The sequence below is a fragment of the Panicum hallii genome, chromosome 9, assembly GCF_002211085.1.
Source record: "Panicum hallii strain FIL2 chromosome 9, PHallii_v3.1, whole genome shotgun sequence".
In the NCBI taxonomy this organism is placed as follows: Eukaryota; Viridiplantae; Streptophyta; class Magnoliopsida; order Poales; family Poaceae; genus Panicum; species Panicum hallii.
Window position 1 is genome coordinate 53,611,737 of NC_038050.1, and position 20,693 is coordinate 53,632,429.

General features: G+C 47.3%; 2 protein-coding genes and 1 pseudogene across 2 annotated transcripts; 1 reads left to right on the top strand and 2 right to left on the bottom strand.

Annotated features, from left to right (window-relative positions):
* The first annotated feature begins 121 nt into the window (after nt 1-121).
* Nucleotides 122-7,709, top strand: LOC112874151 (annotated as a pseudogene).
* LOC112874150 (cellulose synthase-like protein D1) lies at nt 3,794-8,911 on the bottom strand. Its single transcript, XM_025937331.1, has 5 exons — nt 8,773-8,911; nt 7,357-8,327; nt 6,088-6,904; nt 4,953-6,008; nt 3,794-4,859 (listed from the first exon to the last, which is right to left on the bottom strand). Exons 2-5 carry the CDS (start codon nt 8,247-8,249, stop codon nt 4,152-4,154), a joined length of 3,474 nt encoding a protein of 1,157 aa, XP_025793116.1. The 5' UTR covers nt 8,250-8,327; nt 8,773-8,911; the 3' UTR covers nt 3,794-4,151.
* A 4,127-nt stretch (nt 8,912-13,038) lies between these two features.
* Nucleotides 13,039-16,229, bottom strand: LOC112872678 (UDP-glycosyltransferase 83A1-like). The gene is made up of 2 exons (XM_025935751.1): nt 15,628-16,229; nt 13,039-15,513 (listed from the first exon to the last, which is right to left on the bottom strand). Exons 1-2 carry the CDS (start codon nt 16,136-16,138, stop codon nt 14,597-14,599), a joined length of 1,428 nt encoding a protein of 475 aa, XP_025791536.1. The 5' UTR covers nt 16,139-16,229; the 3' UTR covers nt 13,039-14,596.
* Nucleotides 16,230-20,693: the final 4,464 nt, after the last annotated feature.

Below are 20,693 nucleotides of genomic sequence, written 5' to 3' on the forward strand. Positions count from 1 at the left end.
AGTTTTTTTGTTCGTATTTGGTTTGGGCAACGTGCCTTGCGGTGTGATGAACTCGGTGCACATGTTGTTCAAGGGAAGGTATTGATAGGTCATGACTGTACCAAACGGGTTGAAAGATATGGCGGTGGGTAACGCGAGAAATTGCACCTTAGAATGGTTGTGAGCTCAGGCTGAGCCGAACGTTCATGTACTACCAACTCTTTGCTCTCAAGCTGCCTCCCAACTTCTCTGCTGTGTGCTGCTGCTCCAGCAGTCCAGCTCCATTCAGCGAGCCAACTCGCAGCTCCCCGAAGGAACGCCGCCGGCGGCCAACCGGCGGCGTTTGAGCGCCGGGAACGGTGCTCGTTCCATCCTTCCCTGCCGCGTGTTGCCCGCGCTTGCATTGCCAGCGACGATGCCTCCGTCCGCGTCCACTTGCTTCCATGCTCCCCGCCGCGCTCGCCGCCGCCTTCTTCGCATCCAAGCCCAGGCCCCAGCGTCCCCCGCAGCTCCTAACACCGCAGCTTATCGACTCCCGTCTCCCGCTGCCCCTCAGACGGCCTCGCTCTCTCTTTCTTCCTTTGGTGCGCCCGCCGCCCCGGCTACTTCCACCCGTCCTCCTCCTTCGACCGCCTCCTACCCGCCACCGCCACCCGCCTCGGCACCGCCCCCGCGCTTCTCCGCGAGCTCCAGTGCCTCGGCTGCCCCATCAAGCCCCAGACTTTCCTTCTCCTGCTCAGGCTCTACTGGCGCGGGGCCCTCTACACTGTCGTTGCGGAGGTATTCGATCAAATGTGTCTTTGGGGATTCCGTCCCAATGCCTTCGCCTGGAACGTCGTCCTCGACATCCTTCTCAGGGAAGGCCCATCTCGAAACGGATCTGTGCGATGCGCACCCGGCGCCCAATTAACCTCTCCTACGCCATCGTGCTCACTCATCGCGGCAGGGCGGGGAACTCAGAAATGCTGCAGCAGGGATTTCAACCAAGCGCTGCTTCTCTCACGGCTGTCTTTGCTTGCTGCAATAAGGCTGGAACCATGTCCGAGCTTCTGCAGCTGCTTTCTTTCGCTCTTGTCTCAGGTTGCAAGCCCACCACGGCCATGTGGACATGTTTGATCGCTCATCTGTGCCGCGAAGGAAGACTAGAGGAGGCTTCTAGCGTGCTGGCAAAGAGGAGGCTTCTAGAGCAGGCCTTTTCCTTCTGTGTTCACTTACACGCCACTTGTCAGAGGATTCTTGCGAGCTGGTAAGCATGAAAAGGTCAGCGAGCTTTTGAGATCCATGGTGTCCGCCAGCTGCAGCCCAGACATTGTTCTGTATAATGTTCTGATGGATAGCATGGCAAAGGAGAGCAAATATGATGAGGCCCTAGACATTTTCATGGCAGGCAGATAAAACCATATGCATACACTTTATCTACTTTAGCTCAGGTGTTATGGTCTCACAGGACATAGGTCTTATTCGCAGGTTGATTCTACGCTCAGATATTTCTTTTGATTATCTTGTGGCCTGCAATTCTGTGCTGAGTGCTCTGTGCAAGTCAGGTTTTCCGTCAGAAGCCATCCAGTTCTACATTGATAAAATCGATTCGCGCATTAAGCCAGACAGCTACACTTATGTTGGGTTACTGGATAGTTTGTGCCAGTCCGGAAGGGTATACCATGCAATTGATGTCTACCGTGATGTAACTGTGAGGGATCCTTAATCAAATGCCCATGTTCTTGCAGGAATCCTCAGTGGTCTTGCTAGACAGGGCCGGAGCTTTTTGGCCTTAAGAACTTTAAGAGAGGCTATACATGCAAATTATGCCCTTGATTCTGTCTGTTACACTATTGTTTTACATGGTCTTTTCCGTGCTCATATGGTGGAAGAGGCTTGCGGGCTGTTTGAACAGAGGAAACAATCAGGAATAGCACCCAACACTAGTACATACTACAATGTAATGTTTCGTGGACTTTGCAGGACCAAGGACCTGCATGCTGTCAAGCAGTATATAACAGAGATGGAACATGCTGATGTTGAAATGGACAGTATATCATCCAATGCAGTGGCTGTCCTAATTAAGTCTCCGCGTGTTGGTTCAGCTGCTGCAATAATTGGATACATGCTTAATCTAGGCATGAAATCTAGTACCAAAACCTGTTCTTTACTTGCTCAGTCCATTGGCTAGAAACTCGTTCAGGAGGATAATTCCGCTGCCACTGTTGAAAGTGATGGGTCAGAATCATCCAGTGATCTCATATGCTCAATTTCATAGGCCATATTATGGGACAAATATATTGTTTCTCTCCTAACTACAGTTGGTCATGCATAACTGCATAAAGCTATACAGTACTAAAGGATGATGAATCCTCAATGGCTTTCTGCCTTTGGTAGGTATTATACTGCCCTTAAAAAAGGCACTATACCATTTTTCTTGTGATATCCAGCAGCAGCTATCATAGTTGTTGAATAGCTGTTTACCTCAGATATATGAGTTTCTTAAATGTTCTACTGTCCTTCACTTTTCTCATTTTTTTCTTAATTTTAGCAGCAATTATTTTATTTAATGTTTAAATGCAGAATGCTTAGGCAGGATGGTGTCAAATGTGGTAAATATCCAACTAAGGAAATACTTAACCCCACCCTAGAAGCAGCTCTAACATCTAGTGTCTATATGATCATAAGATGGGTTCATGCTATGGTCATGAATATAACTTTACTTGGAAACTGAGAACATGAAGGATAATACTATGCCAATAAATAGTTGATTATGCTATCCATTCTTCTGTTAGCCAAGCCATGAAGAAAGCATGCGACTAAATCCCCATTTTGCTTTGTGCTTATTACCCAACCATTATGCTGGCTTAGTTCTGGCAACTGGCCTCACCAAGGTGGTGTATTCTCCCATGCTTATTGCTTCAGCTAATTATTGTTTTCATTTTTGTTCTTTCAGTTTTTACTTATCTGACGCCCATCTATTAATCACTCGTGTTCTTTTTGGAAGAATGGCTACTAGGGTTAAGTGCCTGGTGGCAATCGATGTGCATGTGTGCATTTATTGACATGTATGCCTGTTATGGGTGCCAGAGGGCCAGCAATCCTTCACATTGAGAGATGAGGATTGGGAGAGAGATTAGATATGTTACTCAGTTAGTTTGTTTGTTAGGATAAGTTTTAGGTTGAGAGAGATTAGATCAGTTAGTTGGCATCCTTATCTCTCAACATGAAGGATAGATAGGTCACCCAAAATAATGCCAACTTTTAATAACTCAAGAACTTGCATGTAGAAAACTCCTACTGGTTTGGTTCTTGCTGAAATACTTGGCTCTATAATAATGCAGTGATGAACCTGTGTTCTCTTATTTTTTCCGGAGTAGATTGTATCCGGTTTATTGGTTCATCATTCATGATCATTGAAATGGTAATAATTTGAATGTAACTGTTCTTGATCCTTTGGTTTTACACTGATACAGGTTGGTGGATATACTGCAATGAAACAGAGCCATCTGAAAAATATCACTTAGTGCAGGAAATGTAGTCTGCTACTACAAATATTGGATCTTTCGAGTTGCACTCTAAATTAGTGGACTTTCCCTTGATCTGACAGATTGTGAAGGTATGCTTCAGATATTTCACAGCTTTCACTGACGCACTGTTACTGTCGAATAGTATTTTTTATTGTTCATTGAGAAACTGGCAATTTTCTTTCCACATTGCTGGCTTTAATTCTGCCCCAGATAGTAAAGATCAGCATTTTATGTGACTGCTACTACTTTGTTAATGGTGCTAGTTATGCACTCTACATTATCTTCATAATAAAAAACACAAATAATGACATTGAACTCAACTGTGAAAAACTTTGTAGAGTAACATTATTAACATGCTAACAACACATTACACCTTTTTTGGGCACACGATTCAACTGAGAGACGAGCTCTAAAGAAATAAAAAATCAGAAAGAATCAAAACAGTGATTCCACCTTTTGATTTGCTAGAATAGATATATATATATATATATATATATATATCCTATGTCTTCCTCTCTGTAATGAGACTGAGCTGCAAAGTAACCCATTGTCTAAATCACAGGGTATTCTTTAGGTATGCTGCAAAACCTGAATGTCATTTGGTTGCTTTCAGTAATTTCTGTATCCATCCAGTAAGAGCTATAGGTTTGAACACATAGTGGGTCAAGGGAAAGAAAACGACCCGCCGAACTGCGAGTTGGCAGCTTGTGATGGAGGCTTGATCGCAATCCAGAGCAATGAGATGGTGATGGAAACGAGTCCAGACCAGACATATACAATAGTGGGTGTCCTTCCTCTCCTGCCCATGAGCCCCTTTGCAAATGGATATAAATGAGCAAGCACCCAGAAGCTGAAAAACACTCCACCAAGAAGCTTGCTCCATTGTGGGATTGTGCTGTAAATCGTTCGGCTGAAGCCAACAGCAATGGCAACAAGGTTGATCATGATGATAGTGAGGGGTGGTATCATTAATGATGTCCATTTCACTATGTAGAGTTCTGCAAATTCATCGTCTACATCATCACCCACTTGCTTTGAAGTGAGTGTAAATGAGATTTCAATCCCTGCAATCACTTTTAGAAGACCTTGCAGCACAGCAGCCAGGTGCGCACTAGTTCCACCAATGAGCCAGAATTGTTCGTTTCGCCACCACTCCTCAAGTGCAATGCCAGACCACTTGATTTCCAACATGGCCAGGAGGCAAAGAGTGATGGTGATGATAAGTAGGTATGTCAGGAAGGTGACATTGAGTGTTTGCACAATGAACTGTCCTGAGAAGAGGGAGAGTGCTGGAAGGAAGCAGTAAACAATGAGGAAGATGGATGTGAAGGGATATATACCAACATTGAGGTACGCAATCCTTTGAAGAACCTGTGGACACAGAAAATTGGTCATTCTTTTGGATTAAGAATCCACATTATATTAGTAAGGGATAATAATGCTTGAGGGGCATCTAGTGCAAACCTTCATCTTGGAGCTGGCGAACAATGCATTGTTACGGGAGAAGAAGATTTCAACAGAACCAGTGGCCCATCGAAGCACCTGATGAAGGCGGTCAGTAAGGTTGATAGGAGCAGTGCCACGGAAGGCGTCACGCTGTGTGACACAGTAAACCGACTTCCATCCACGATTATGCATGCGGTACCCTGTCACAACATCCTCAGTGACAGACCCATAGATCCACCCCACCCTTATACCCCATTCTGTCTTCTCCTCATACCAACATGAGATCACACTGATTGCTTCTGCTACGATGGATGCATCTAGCATTTCACGAGGGATTGTTAGAGCACCAGGTGGACGCCCATTCTTGACAGATGGATGGTCAGCCAAGGGTCGTCCCTGGAATTCCGCTACTGGAATGGAGTCAATCAGAAAGCTTGAATTCCCAAACTTCTTTGGGAATGTTGCGAGGTTCATGCTGTCCCCATCAAAATCACCCATGCGAAGAGCCATTGTTTCCTCAGGGTTAGCATTGGAAGCGGATGCCTTACGGCGGCGTGGGAGACAGCAACTACAGAATCCTGGGCTGTGATCCTTGGAACGAGGTGGGTCGAAGCCATAAAGAGCAATTCGACGGAAGAGGCATCCCGTACCAACATACACTGGTCCTTGCAGGCCATCAAGGGCACGCATATTGACATCGAAGAAAACTGTATTGTGGTTGGCATAACGATCAGAAGGGTCAATACCTTCAAATCGCTGAGGGAACTGCACATAGCAGAGGCGGTCACCACCACGGTCCATCATGAAGCACATCCCCTCCCTTAAGGCCTTTGAGTTGTAGATATAGTGATCGCAGTCCAGATTAAGAATGAATGGACCATTGGACATGATTGCTGATGCACGGACCAGTGCATTCATAGCACCTGCTTTTTTATTGTGATCATATCCTGGGCGCTTCTCTCTTGACACATACACCAGCATTGGAAGCCGTGTATCAACTCCTGCAAAGTCAAGAGGTGACTTTTCATTGATGTTCCCATACATTGGCATGTCACTTGGTGGTTTCAGCATAACCTGAGGCACAGAAGAATGCATATGTTAGTATTGTTCTAGACCAGATGGAGGTGATACATCATTGTGACGGAAGCAGCACCTGTATGATTCCTGCGTGATCACCTCGGGCATGATCCTGTGATGGTTGGAGCCAGGTACCAGGCCAGTGAGTGCCATCAGCCATCCATGTTGCCTTGGGAATCTTCACCGGCTCAAACGGTTCATCACCTCCAGCCTTCATCTTTTCCCTCTGAAGGTTCATTGCCTGGATCTCTTCACGGGCATGGTACGCATCAGAACGACGTCGGATGGCATCTGGCAAGCCATTAACACGGACTTTGAACTCATCATATTCACGCTTGATCCGCCTTCTGTCCTTGACAAAGTCTGGCTTCACCTTGTTCTTGAAGGGATCTCTCTTCAGGTTGAAATAGCTGTCAGGGTTCCTGGGTTCGATGTCATGCTTCCTGCAGAATGGCACCCAGAAATTGGCAAAGCTCGCTGCTTCAGCCATCGCTTCGAAGGTGAGTAATGCCCCTCCATCATCTGACACGTAACATGCAAGCTTTTCAACAGGGTAGTCAGCTGCGAGGATGGAGAGAATTGTGTTTGCAGTGACCAGAACTGGCTCCTTCTCTGGATCAGCAGTTGACACAAAGATGTCAATTCCAGGGAGATCGGATTTGCCTGTTGGATTGTTAGGTGTGGGCATCTCAAATTTCTCCTTCAGCACAGAGAGGTCTGTTGCGCGGTTGATAGGGCACAGCTTTGGAAGCTGGTCCAGTACCCATGAGAACGCAAACCAGAGCTCACAGACAATTGACATTCCCCAAAGCCAAATGGCGTCCTGGTTTTGGTGCTTGATACGCCACATGAGGAAGAAGGCCAGTGCGACCAATCGGATTAAGACAAGGAGCCTGCATAGGAGTAACAGTGTGAACAGCAAGATAAAGAAGACCGGTGCAACGAAGTGGCAATGTATCAGCAGAAACCATCCTTTATGTTTTTAAGTGCAGCAATATGATTCAATACTAGTACAGTACAATTTTAGAATTTTTTTGGTATTTTTATCCCTCAACATTATTTTAGTATAAATATATAATCATAGGTATATAGTAGAAATAATAGTTTTTGTTCGGTAGCGCAACTAGAGTGCAAATGTAGTGACATTGTATGCTGTAAATTAAATTCTGTCCAGTTGCTTGCAAAATGGCTCAGCTGTTCTCTTTATGGTGGATAAGCAAGCTACAGCACTTGCATTGTTCTAATCTTTGTTAGGAATTAATTAGTGACGATATGTTCTTTCAGGTAAACAAAACAGTTGGCATGTGGAAGTAAGATAAGAATGCAAGATGATAACGACGGTCACCTGTAAGGACTGATGACGGCTGCTGGAATCCTGAGCTTGCGGGTGAGCGGCCGCCATGGTTTGGTCAAGAGCTCCTTGGGGTGCCCAGGTCCAGCTGGAGCGCCGCCATCGGCGTCATCATCCACGCCGTCCTGGGGCCAGATGGCGTTGCCGTAGCCATAGGTGCCCTTGGTCTCGAAGAGCCAGCGGTTGTGATCGAAGTCGCCGGACTGGTTGACGTTGGTCTGCTTGACCAGCGACAGGCGCCTCTCCATCTTGTGGCCGTTGGCACCGGCGGGCCCGCGTGGCAGCGAGAGCGCCCTCGTGACCTCGGGCGCGCCGGCGAGGTCCTCCCACTCGGAGTTCTTGTAAGGCTCCTTGCAGCCCGGGCAGGCGGCGCCGCCGGCCTTGACGGCGTCCGTGAAGCAGTCGACGCAGATCCTGAAGTCACACTCGCAGGGGAGCACGTCGTCGCCGCGGGCGTCGCGCATGGCCCTGGCGTCGCAGCCCTCGACCATGCAGGCGCTGGCGCCCTTGGCTCCGCCGCGGCGGCCGGCGCCGGCGCCGTCCTGCTTGTCCATGACGTGCGCGCGGGTGACGCTGTTGAAGCCGCCGGTGAAGAGCGAGCCGGAGACGTAGCGCTCCTCGGCCCTGGCGCCGCCGCCGCCGCCGTCCTCGTCCTCCATGGGCTGGTTGTCGGGCGTCATGGGGATGTGGACGTGGTAGTCCTGGAAGTCGACGCTGCTGATCTCCGAGTCCAGGTCGTCGCGCGAGTAGCTGATGAATCGCCCGGAGTCGGTCCGGCGGCCGAAGACGACCGTCGGCGCCGAGGTGGGCGCGGTGGGCGGCTTGCCGGCGCCCTGCGCCGGCATGCGGCTGGAGCCGCTGTTCTTGAGGATCCCCTTGGACGCCATGATGGCTCTCGAGGACGCTTCCTGGCCTCGGTCCCTCGTTCAAATCTCAGAGTGGTTTCGCTGCGATGCTATGGCGATCTGCAGAATCCGGTTTGCCGGAACCAAGGATGGAAAACTTTTGGCGTGAGCAGAGCCGTCGCGCAAGCGGAATGCGCGTGCAATAAAAGGATGGAATTTACATGAAAAAGGAAAGCGGCCGGGTGATTGGGTCGTGATGAAGACTTGCTATGCATGCTGCGCGATGCAGCAGCAAGAAAGCATGAATGCAGCGGCAGATGGAGGAGCCTGCCTGCTGAATGCTGATGCGTAGCAAAGTAAACGAAAAATGGCAGAAACTGGAGGCGTTAATCTAGTACTAGTACTCCTATGAGATTTTTACTGGTAGCTCTGTTTCTGAATTTGTTTGCAGAAACAGAGATGGAGAGAGAGCAGAGGGATCCATGACAACGTCAGTCGTACTCGTAGAAAGAGTGGATCGGAGTGCATTCACATCAGGAACCAATACTAGCAGAAAGCGGCTTACCTTTTGTTCATCATCTGACGACTTGACGAGAGGAATGCATCCAGAGGACAGGACGGTTGATTGATATCGCAGAGGGAGACCAAGTCCAAACGGAGCCGAACAAGATCGAAAGCTGAAGCTTGAACCTGTCCAATGCACCGGATCGCTTCAGCAGGCGTCGGTCGATGTTACAGCAGCAGCAGCAAAACAAGGCTTGGGAGGGTCTGGACGATGTGCGGGCGGCGCCCATGGCAAGCCAGCTGCCCCCTGGCGTGGTTATTTGAATGCTTGGAGCTGGAGCCCAAGGCCAAGGGGTTCATCCCTGATTGGTTTGGTAGGGGAAGGGGAGGAGGCGCCGGTGAGGAAGCGGGGTGGGGCGCACGACACCACCGCGCGCCAAAGTGGCACGACCCTGATCGGTGCTCCGGCTGCCATGTGGGGTCCTCTACCCAACCGAACAGTTTCCAGTCTGAATGTGCTGGTTTCCTGCTTCCAGACTTCAGACTCCTCGATGCATGGGGGCAATTAGTACTAATCTCCAGTGGCATCCATTCTGAGCAATTCACTCGTTTTTTTTTCCCATTTTCACACCTGATAACTTCACCTGTTCTGTGTTACTGTGATTCGTGTGCATGACAGGGCGCTGGCCCATGGTTCATGTGCAGCAGTAATTCATACCAAGGTTCTTGTTTTTACCTACCTGATCGGCTGTGTTCTGTTCTGCCATGACGGAACAATGGTCCAGAGTCAACGGGCAAGGCCGGTTCCCAAGAGAAGAACAGAACCCTTCGTTGCCCTACGTCGTGGTGGTGGAGATGAGATGAGATGAGATGAGATGGAACAAGGGTCGTGCCTGCCACTCCTCCCATCTGTTCAGGGACCTGACCTCCTCCCGGTCTCGGGTCTGCCTGCACACCGCGACGCAGCAGCCCGAACGGAGGATTCCAAATCCCCAACCGCTAGCTGAATACGTCAAGTGTTACGTTTCGACGCGATTTATTTTCACGCTGGTCACTTCTCCTTTCGCTCTCTCTGTTGAATTTTCTCCCGTGACGCTACCAGAACACGGCACACGACCCATTCCAAGGACAGGGTGCGAACTTTCAGCCGAGCATCCCTTGCAGAGGTCAACACACAGAGCTTCTTCATCATCAACCACAAGGCGTATCTCGATCATGCATGGCATCACTCCACATGACTCGTGCGAGTTGCGCACACGATCAGCCGAGTCCCCTGATTTTGCTGTTGCTCCAAACCCACGCTTGCACTGGTTTATTATAGGCAAAATAGCCTAATACGTCCCTAAACTTCCCCGCAAGGATCAATTTGGTCCCTAAACTATTAAATATATTCCTCAAGTTTTCTTTTTGGATCAATTCGTCCATAGACCGACTTGGTGTGCCACGTGGTTTTGCCATATCAGCTGTGGACACCATTGTGATGAGTCAGCATGCATGGTAGAATGATCTATTTTACCCTTTTAACTCATCATATCTAGGACACAATCATGCATCATCTTCTATCCTATTGTACATGTATCTAGCTTTAGATTTTTGTTGAACCTTATGTATACATCTAACATATGACATTGTTTAGGCTCTGGTAAGAACATTTCGATTAATTTCATTTTGGAAAAAAACTAACAAAGACATCGTGCTTGAGCTGAGTATGAATTTTCTTTTGCAATATTTCAAATCCACATGAGTTATTATTTATAATTGGCCGAAACAATAGGTGAATGAGATAATTATAATTTGATGACTCATCCAAGGATAATTAAAACTGACATGGCATGAACATGGGGCTATTTACGGGTGACCGTATGGAGCGCTCTGTACGGTTGATCTACCGTCCGTGACTAGTTTTCAGGTATCCCTTTTCTTTTTCTATTTTGATAAGAAACTATATACACAAAAATTATATACAAACATTTATATATATAAATTTTGATCAAATCGTAAAGATAAAAATTGTAGAATGAGAAAAATTATATAAAAGCTCAGAAACAAAAAATCATAAAAAAAATTGGGAAAAAAAGTTTAGGAAAAATTTTGAAACAAACTTTCGGTGAAACTTAAAAAGAATCTGGAACAAATTTCAGGAGAAAAAATTTGAAAAACAAAATTTAAGAACTAATTTAGGGTAAAAAAATTTCGGGAACAAAAACTTAGAAGAAAAAATTTGAAAGCAAAACTTAAGATCAAACTTGGTAGACAAAGTTTTTAAATATAACTTTTGCAGAACAAAAATTCAGAAGCAAAATTTTTGGAAGCAAAACTTAATATCTAGTTTGGAAGAAAAATTTCGGAAACAAAGTCTAGAACTAGACAAAGGAAAAGAAAAATAAAAAAAGAACGCTGGGGCGCGGAGGGGGACTCCCGTTATAGAATAACTTTTAGGGAGTCGGATCGACTGTTGAAACTCAGGGTCGATCGTAGATTCAGCATCGGGCACAAACATGTGGTACATGCTATATCAACCCAAGCACCATTTTGATCCAAATAAAAAAATGAAGGATTTAGATAGACTATTTCGTATCTAGGGACCAAACTAACGCTTGGATCAAAATTAAGGGATATATTTAGCTACTTCGTCTTTATTATTATATATGCTGATTGATCTATCAACTTGACGTGCCTAGCTTGCTGATCATTGAGGAATATATTAAAGAGTAAAATGTATCATGGGTTCTTAAACTTGTCTCGTCATGTGAACTAGATCTTTAAACTTTTAAAATGCATATTTGGATCCTTAAACTCTCTAAAAAATTCATCTTACATCCAAAACACGCCACACAAGCATCCGATACTAACATGGCATTGCCAAGTTAGCAAACATACGCAGAACCCCCATAATTGATATCATCCTTTACTTTTTGTCGCTGGGCGCCTCCCTCTCCCATTCCTTCATTCCCTTCCTCTTCCGAGTCGAGCTCGCCGGCCAAATCCGCCGGCCACAGACCTTCCCCACCCGATTCCTATAGCAATCACCCTTCCCACTAGCTCCTCCACCACCCGGCCCCCTTCCCCAATCGTTTCGTCTGCTTTCCCCGGCCGAGAATCGGCGCGCCACCGTCGGTCGCCATTGGAGCCACCCGAGCTCTGCCCCTCGGCCCGCAGCAAAGTGGCGCGTGGCGAAGGAGCCGCGGCGCGAAGAGCGCGTCGAAGGCCGCGAGTGCGAGCTCGTGGAGCACCAGCGCGAAGAAGTCACGTATGGCGTCTGCGGCCTGCGACCAGCGCGAGGAGGCGGCAGTTCACCGCCATTCGGGGTGTCGTGGTCGCGTCGGGTGCTAGGCGTTTCCGGGCGCGCGTAACCGCAACCCATATTTGTGCACACAGAGACTGGAGTCTGGAACGACGAGATCTCGCCGGGATTCTTCGAGTGTGTGCACAAGCGGTGGTGGGCGTGCTTTCATCTCGCGAATTGCGTCCGCACTGAAGTGAAAGACGCGCTCCCGAAGAGGTGCGTCCACGTCGCAGGTCACCGCCGGGCCGACGCTGCCGGGAAAGCGGAGGATGACGGTGGAGTCGCTGGAGAAGTTTCTGCGGAAATCCATCAGCTTGAGTGACTCACCACGGCAGATGACGACCCAGGTGTTGAAGAAGTGCCAAAAGGAGGTGCCGTCCACGATGACGAGGTTGGCGATTATGCTGATGAAGACAAAGGGAAAAAAAACCGATCGGAAAGCACACAAGCAGAACCTCGCCATGTACCGTGCCACGCTACTGCCGCTGCCACGGGATTGTCCGTTTCCCTTTGAGCTGCGCGGGCATTCAGCGGAGCGGGCTGGGGCCTAGGCGCCGGCGCTTGGAGGCCGCAGCGTGGAGCCGCCGGATCACCTCCATCTCGTTGTGCCCCCGCATGGCCTCCTTATCCACCACGAACCGACACATCAAGATGTCGTCCGTCAGGGACTTGCCCAGGAATACCCGCCGCGCGGCGTCCTCTCGGCCGCCGCCGCTGCCCGCGCTCGGCGGCCATTCCCGAGCGGAGGAGGAAGGGAAGGAATGGGCCCAGGGACCCAAAAGTAAAGGATGATATTAAGTATGGGGGTTCTTGCACATATTCGCCAACGTGGCAATGTCAGGTCAGCATTGGACGTTTGTGTGGCGCGTTTGGGATCTGACATGGATTCTCCAGTTTGAGGATCCAAATTTGCATTTAGAAGTTTAGGGACCTGGTTAATATAACGAGACAAGTTTAGGACCCGTGATGTATTTTACTCTATATTAAACGTGCAAACATCAGATAATGGAAGGATACGTGCTAGGAGACATGTCATGCTAATTAGTCGATAATTGATCTTATTCTTAGCAATTAATGGAGCACAAGATCTTACAGGCAAATACCCCTGTTTGCCATGCAGGACTCTGCACTCGTGCACTTCCAGCTTCCACCCTCCACTTCTTCCAATCACGCAGATGATGCTTCCTGCATTTCTCTAGGAGTAAAATACACCGCCAGTTCTTGACCTTAGGTTAGGGTGTTATTTCGATCCCTAAACTTTCACACTGCACATTCAGATTCGTAAACTTGCTAATTGTATCACGTGAGGTCCAAATCACAGTTGTTTAAGCTAAATCAAAAGTTTATATAATTTATTCAAATAAAAAGTTATATACAAACAAAAATAATTCATACCAATTTACTTGTGCTCCACTTGAGCCCTCCACCACAAGCACAAGTCTATATACATACAACTTTGACTGTGCCGACCTGCAAAAATAAGATCAATCATGTTGTTGCTTGCCCAAAAAAAATATTGATGCATCTTTAAGTTCACTTGGAAGTTCTTCATGATTTATACACATTATACCCCATCCTGCTTCTCTCTCTTAGGTGCAATTCATAGTGTTTTGTGATGGAACCGAAGACTTATCTAGTATTTAAGTTCACTTTCTGTAACAAGACAGAAGCTGCACAAACAGTGGAGGAAACACTTGCTCAGCTGCTCCACTGGAACAGAGATTCCACTATGCGTACTTGTGTCACTTACAGTTAAGTTTGGAAAAAAATAGTTTGTTGCATGCTTATTGGCAGATCCTAATTCAGCAGGTAAGTACAGGTCCTTCAGTTCTTGCTGCACAAAAGTTCAGTGATACTATACAATCGAAATTTTCATAAGATACAAAGAATTAGTATCACGTAGACGCATATAACACAGCCACTTGAAGCTTTGCAGCACCCAATATCGAGTGGGATTTCTTCAGTAAGCTGACGGCGGGGGATGGACTCACACAGTCACATGACGGCGATCAATCCGCTTGCCGACAGCGTCGTGGGAACAGCGCTGCGCTGGGTGGCATCGCGCCAGGGCCGCGCTCGATTCGCTGGCATTGCCGGCACTCCGATAGGCAGGGAGCTCGGACGGACAGCGTAGAAAGCAAGAAGAGGGAGGAGAGGGGGTGTGGGGGCACGCAACAGTGCCGAACTGCGGAGCGTGGGGCTGCTCGACCTTGAAGAAGATGGCGGTGATTCGGGCTCCATGTTGCGGCGGCGCTCCTGAAGCGATGGAGGGGGACAGGGTGTGCTCGTGGATGCTCGTCGTGATGGTGGATTTGACCGGGACAGGGTATGATCAAATGAACAACGTATGAGCAGTGCATATATCCCGCGAAGCTAATTCTACGTTCGCTCGCTAGCAATGAAATCAATGATCCATCTCAGTTGCTCTCTTCACGTGCACGGGGCATATAATGCCTGTGAACTTCCCTGCTTGTGTGATACTGTGATGTGCTGATGTATCGTCCGTTTGGTTGGTTTGTGTCAGTGTATGTGTGCGTGCCTCAGTGCCAACTCAAACACTGCATCTTCAGTCTAACAAAACCATGCTGTAATGTAATGTTCACTTTCTCACAAACTCCATGAAGACGTTGAGATTCTTCAACGACTGTCCCTCTCCACTCATGCTCCTCTCCGCCAGCTCCTTCAACTTACTCACCCTTTCCTTGACACCACCATCACCCAGCAGGCTCTCCAATCTCTCCATGATCTCCTCCTTGGTCACAATGCCTTGCCTGTCAATGGGTGCCATCCTTACTCCCACCCCCCAGATGTCACAGATGTATGTCTGGTTGGTGAACTGGTCGGTGAAGTAAGGCCAGCAGAGCAGCGGCACGCCGTTGCGGATGCCCTCCAGTGTCGAGTTCCACCCACAATGCGTCAGAAAGCACCCGACTGCCGGGTGTGCGAGCACACGCTCCTGTGGTGCCCACTCCACAAGTTTCCCCCGCCCATGTTGCGCCACTTGGTCCGTGAGCGCTGTCGGAAGCTTGCCTGCCAGCCCCGGCCTGAAGACCCACAAGAACGGGCGGCCAGATGTTCCCAGAGCAAGCGCAAGCTCCTGGAGCTGCGCGGGGCTCATGACAGTCAAGCTACCGAACGCAACGTACACGACGGAGCCGTGGGGCTGCGCGTCGAGGAAGGACAGGCAGGTCTCGTCGTCGGTGCGCCAGAAGTGCCCGACGACCGGCGCCTCGCCGCTTGTTGAGCGGCGCTGCCATCTGCGGAGTGGACCGATGGGGAGGATGGAGGCGGGGGAGTGGTGGGTGAAGATGTCCGGCTCGAGGTCGGAGAAGGTGTTGCAGAGGAGGACGTCTGCGTTGGCGACGGCGGCCCAGGCGGTGGTGGTGAGGTAGTGGAAGACCATGCGCTCCGCGTCGCGGTTGCCCATGTAGTTCCAGGCGAGGAAGGTCGCATCCATTGGCGCCATGGACTCGGCCAGCCGGAACGAGTCGCTGCTGTCCAGCTTAACCGGAGCTCCTGCATGCACGTCGATTAGCGAAGCATATATATTTAAATATTTAATTTGTTACATTTTCTATTAATTAGTTTTGACGAAAAGAAAAGATAATGGAAGATGTATATCTATCTCACCGTCGTCATCGATGACGCCATCGCGAATGAGGTTCTTGGCGCCCACGATCACGGCGAGCACGGCCGCCGACGCCGCCCAGAGCGCAGCCGTGGGGAGCCCCCGCCGCTTGGCCGCGTCCAGCGCCCACGACATGCCGGCGTCGACCACGACGCACGTCACCCTGCCCAGGCCCTCGCCGCCAGCGCTCCCTCCGCCGCCGTCGAGAAGCGCCTCCAGCCGCGGCGGCATGGTCTCCGGCATGGTGGCATTGAGCCGGACCAGGTTGTCGCGGTCCTCGCCGTCGTCCATCCCGTCAGGGACCCCCACCAGCCGCAGGCGCCGCCCGCCTTCAGCAGCCGGCGCGCCAGCGGCGGCTTCCACGACGCGGCGGTGGTTGAACTCGGTGTTGACGAAGGTGACGGCGAAGCCCCGGTCGAGGAGGCGGTGGGCGAGCTCCATGAAAGGGATAACGTGGCCCTGGGCCGGGTAGGGGAGGAGGAGCGCGTGCGGCGCCGTGGCGTCGGTGGCCATCGATCTCAGCGTGCGTGCGTGCGTCCGGTGGCGCTGGATCTATCGGAGTGTTGTTTGTGTGAGCCGAGCGCGCAAGTCTCCGCGAGATATTATCGTGCTCCCACATGTCAGTGTCTGCCGGTCAAAGCAATTCAGCCCCCACGCCGGCGGCTTTGCCGGGTGGGCTGTGGCTTCGCCTACCCAGACGTCGCTGTCGTAGAAACGACGAAGCGTTCGTGGCTCTCAGTCTCTGAGGCCTCCTCCATCGGGCGACGATATCGTGCACACGGTCTGATGTGGCGGAGAGAGAGTATGCAAAACCTGTTGCGCTAGCTGTTGTTTGGTCGCTAGCGCATAACACGTTCGGCCAAAGCCGCTAGAGAGCGCGTTTGCCGGAGCTACAGGTATCGAGGAGCGCTGAGAGAAGTTTTTCCGCTGTTTATTGTCTCTGGGCTCCACGTCGATTAGCGACGTCGCCAAGCTTACTGGAGGCGGCCTGACCCGTAGGCTTTATCTGTACATCACTTCTCGAATTATGTATCATGTAGACTCATGTGTTACTATCTACTCGCTCTGTTTCAAATTGTAGTAGATTGTTTTGGCAAATCTAGATATATAGATTTTGCTATGCATCTATATATACATTGTGTTTATATACATAGTAAAATTTATATATCCTAATTTATCAAAATAAACTACAATTTAAAATGGAGGGAGTAGGCGTGTCAAAGCAGCCACTGTAACACGTGCGCCACAGACTTTTTTGGTGCCCAGTCGGTAGCTCATTCGGCTCCTACGCACAGAATGCACAAACCGTCGTGGTCACCCGGTAGAAGGAAATAGTTCCATGTCATTGGTTCCATGTAGAGCTGGATACCTATTAACGAACCACCTCGATTTGGCTTACCAGCACAAATGCCCATTTGTATTGGTGGTTGGTGTAGGTATCCCGCCAGCATAAATCCATTAAGCAAGTCTATGCCACGCTGTTATTGTGCAAAGTGCAAACGCAACCAAACCAACGGTGCCACTGCCACACGTGAGTGCTTAACTTGAGTTGCCTTGTTTAATATAAAATATGTTGAAATATACAAGGTCACACTACAATATATCAAACACTTAGAAAGGGACACCGCAATCAAGATCGAAATGTTCATAGAGCAACTAAGATACAAATTTTCAACAGCATACATTACATATTATTACGTCGCAAGAGATACGGGACATAGTTAGATCACCAATATAAACCAAAACATGAATGGGTGCACTAAATTTTGCTTCACAATCACGATCAGCGGCTTTGCCATGGATGGTGATTAACGATCGCGTGGCTGGAGAGTGGTTCGAAGATTGGTAGATCGAACGTCAGTAGAAGTTTGCCACTTGCCTTCCTAGTACGTGTTGGTGAAGACTCATATCATGATATAGTAACCCAAGATGTTCAAGGCTTGATATAAAATTACTTGTAAACTTATCACATCAAATATATCCTACAGTATATTAATGGATGCTAAATATTATCAAGTAAATTAATATTAAAAAATAAATACTCACATACCATATCAGGTGCCATTGATGGTGCAAGTCTCTCACTAACCGCAGCAACATCCTCTTTAGCCTCATCAAGCGCTCTGAGCTTGAACTATGAGATAACTAGGAAGAAGTAGCCATGCCGCTCAAGTTCAGTTAGGCAAGCTATAATGGCACTTCTTTCATAGGTCATTTGGATAGGTGATTCTTCACCCCTGCCCACAATTGAAAATTTTCTATTCCAATCTTCTCTTGCAACTATCTTTTGATAGTTACTTTCGTGAACTTCTACCTACTGAGAATTCCAAGTGAGGTGTACCACCTATGGCTTATACTAACTCTGAAAGCCATTCAAGTTTATGGATCCGCTGCATTAAAAAGGATCAAATATCAGTGAAGTAAGAAATTATTATAAGAATAAAAAGAATATTTATATTTCTAGATGTGGTCCGCCTCAATATAGGTTCCTAGTAGGTCTAGTCCTAGGTCCTCCGGTGAACGTAATGCCTAGAGGGAAGGTCGTGGGAAGATGGGTGATATCACGCGAAGGACAAGCCCTGCTACCATGATCTAAAACTGGAGTCCCACTACCACGACCAAAGCCCCGAGCACCACTATCACGAAAAAATGCACAACTTTCCATGTACCTAATGAAACATTCCAATATTCCATAACAAATTTCATACAATTTTACAAAAAAAAAATTCTACAGTTTAACTATAAAAGTTCTATAGTTTTCTAAAAATCTGCTACTTCCTAGAAAAATTCTAAAATTTCCTACAAAAGTTATACAACTTTCCTACAATTTTTCTAAATTTCTACAAATTTCTTACAATTTTTCTACAGAATTTCTACAAAATTCTTAAAACTTCTACAACTTTGCTACAAATATCCTACAACTTTGCTACAAATGTTTTACAAAATTCTTAAATTTATAAAACTTTGCTACAAAATTTATAATTTTTTACAAGTTTCCTACAAAATTCCTAAAATTTCTACATAATTTCTACAACTATGCTACAAAACTTCTACAAAATTCCTATAATTTCTTACAAACTGAAACCTACAATTTTGTAGTGTGGAAAAACAGTAGTTTCAGGCAGGGGTAGTGAAGGAGGAGGCAGCACTGGAAGGTGGGGTCAGAGGCAGTGGCCCTGGGATGGAGGTGGAGTCAAAGGCGAGCCGAATCGGAACGGTCCGGGTCGGAGGCGTCTAGGGTCGGAGGCGCACCCAGGGTTAGAGGAGGCAGCCGGGGTCGCCTCGGAATGGTGGAGACAGACATGAGGTAGCAACCGGGTTAGACGAGAGGCGTGCGGAGGCGGAGGAGGCATTTTGGGTGGTGGCGTGTGGGGGGAGAGTGGGGAGGGAGGGGAGGAAATTCGACAGCCTGACGGCGTCATTTCGATTACGCGTCATGACTTAAAAATTTCCCTTCCCCTTCCTCCCAATATATGGTGCCTGCCAGTACAAATGATGAGCCGCCGTATCGCAGAAACAGACCGACAACACCCCCTCTAAATTGAATACTCTTGCATGGCATAGTGGAGGGGCTTGCAGTTTTAAAGCTTGTGATCTAAGTTCAAACACCCTTCGGCATAATTTATTATTCGTTTTGGAACAAATAGGCACAAATTTCATAAATACCCCTAGATCACTTCATACATGTGAAGCAATACATGAAGTTGTTGTGTCGTAGGTTTCATATTTGTTTCATATTTTTTTGAAATGATTTGCTATTTTCTAGAGATTAAATGATTTTTGCACGGTAATTCACAACAATTCACATTTGAACTATATGTGTAAAAAAAAGCTAAGAAAATTATATAAAATTCATATTTGCGTCCATGTCCTCCAGCATATATGATAGATACAAAATAGATGACAGTTTCAAATGTATTCTTTAGATTATTCAAGTCTCCATTTACAGGTCTATTGAAAATAATAATAATAATAACACATAATATTGGGCCTAAAAAATTTAAAACTTCACATAAATTACTTTGATAGGTCAATAACCATGGCAAAAAAAGTTTCACTACAATTAACAAAAGTTATAGTATACATGTTTCATAAACTGGTGCATTTGTCACATATTTATATAAACCTGAAGCCAAATGTTGAAGTTTATATATCAAATAACATTCTTTTGATGATATACACTCCAAACTATTTTTCACAAGTAATTGACTAAGTATAAATCCTGCTGTAGGAGTTTAAATATTTTAAAAACTTATTGATATTTTTAATAATTAAATTAGTTTTTTTCGTGTTTAACTAAATGCTTTGTGCTGGCAGGCTACATCAGAGCTCGTCAACATAAATGTTGACATGTACAAAGCCGTACAACATTGTTGGTGGTCCGTAAGTGGACCGTAAATGGAAAGTGCCAATACAAACGGTTTCTCTACTAGCACAATGCTCGCGCGTTGCCATAGTTAAAACCAAATGTACAATATTACTTGTCCTAAAGATCTGAAATTTGGTTTCAATTTTCAAAACTTTTTATCCTACTTTTTACATCTTTCATATTTTAGTTTAATCCTTTCTACTCCTCTGAAAAGCACAAAGACAGATTATTAAAATCACAACTCCCAACCTTAGTCTTCACCATCTGATTGTGTCGAGCCAACACATAAGGTAATCTGCATCTAGCTATGATTGTTAATAGAAAATTAAAAGTTATGCACCAGGGATTTAGGCTCCGTTTGGTATAGCTTCAGCTTCTTCTAAAAGAGCTCCTGAAGCAGTTTCTCTAATAAAGCTGAAACTGTTCTCAAAATCGTTTGGCGAAACATGAGCCTACGGGAGAAGCTGGGCGAAGTTACGATTTCCGCCTCCTCCTCCCCAGTGTAAGCCGAAATCAATTTCACCAGGTGCTTTGTGGATGAAGCTGCTAGCAAAATATCCGTTTGGCACGGATTCAAGTGAAGCTCTGCGTGAAACCATCCAAGAAGTTGTGCCAAAGAGAACCTTAATCTCGATCTTTGGTCATTAATCCTAGATGACTGATTTAGTTTTAAGCAAGCTAGCATCAAGGCCACTTGAG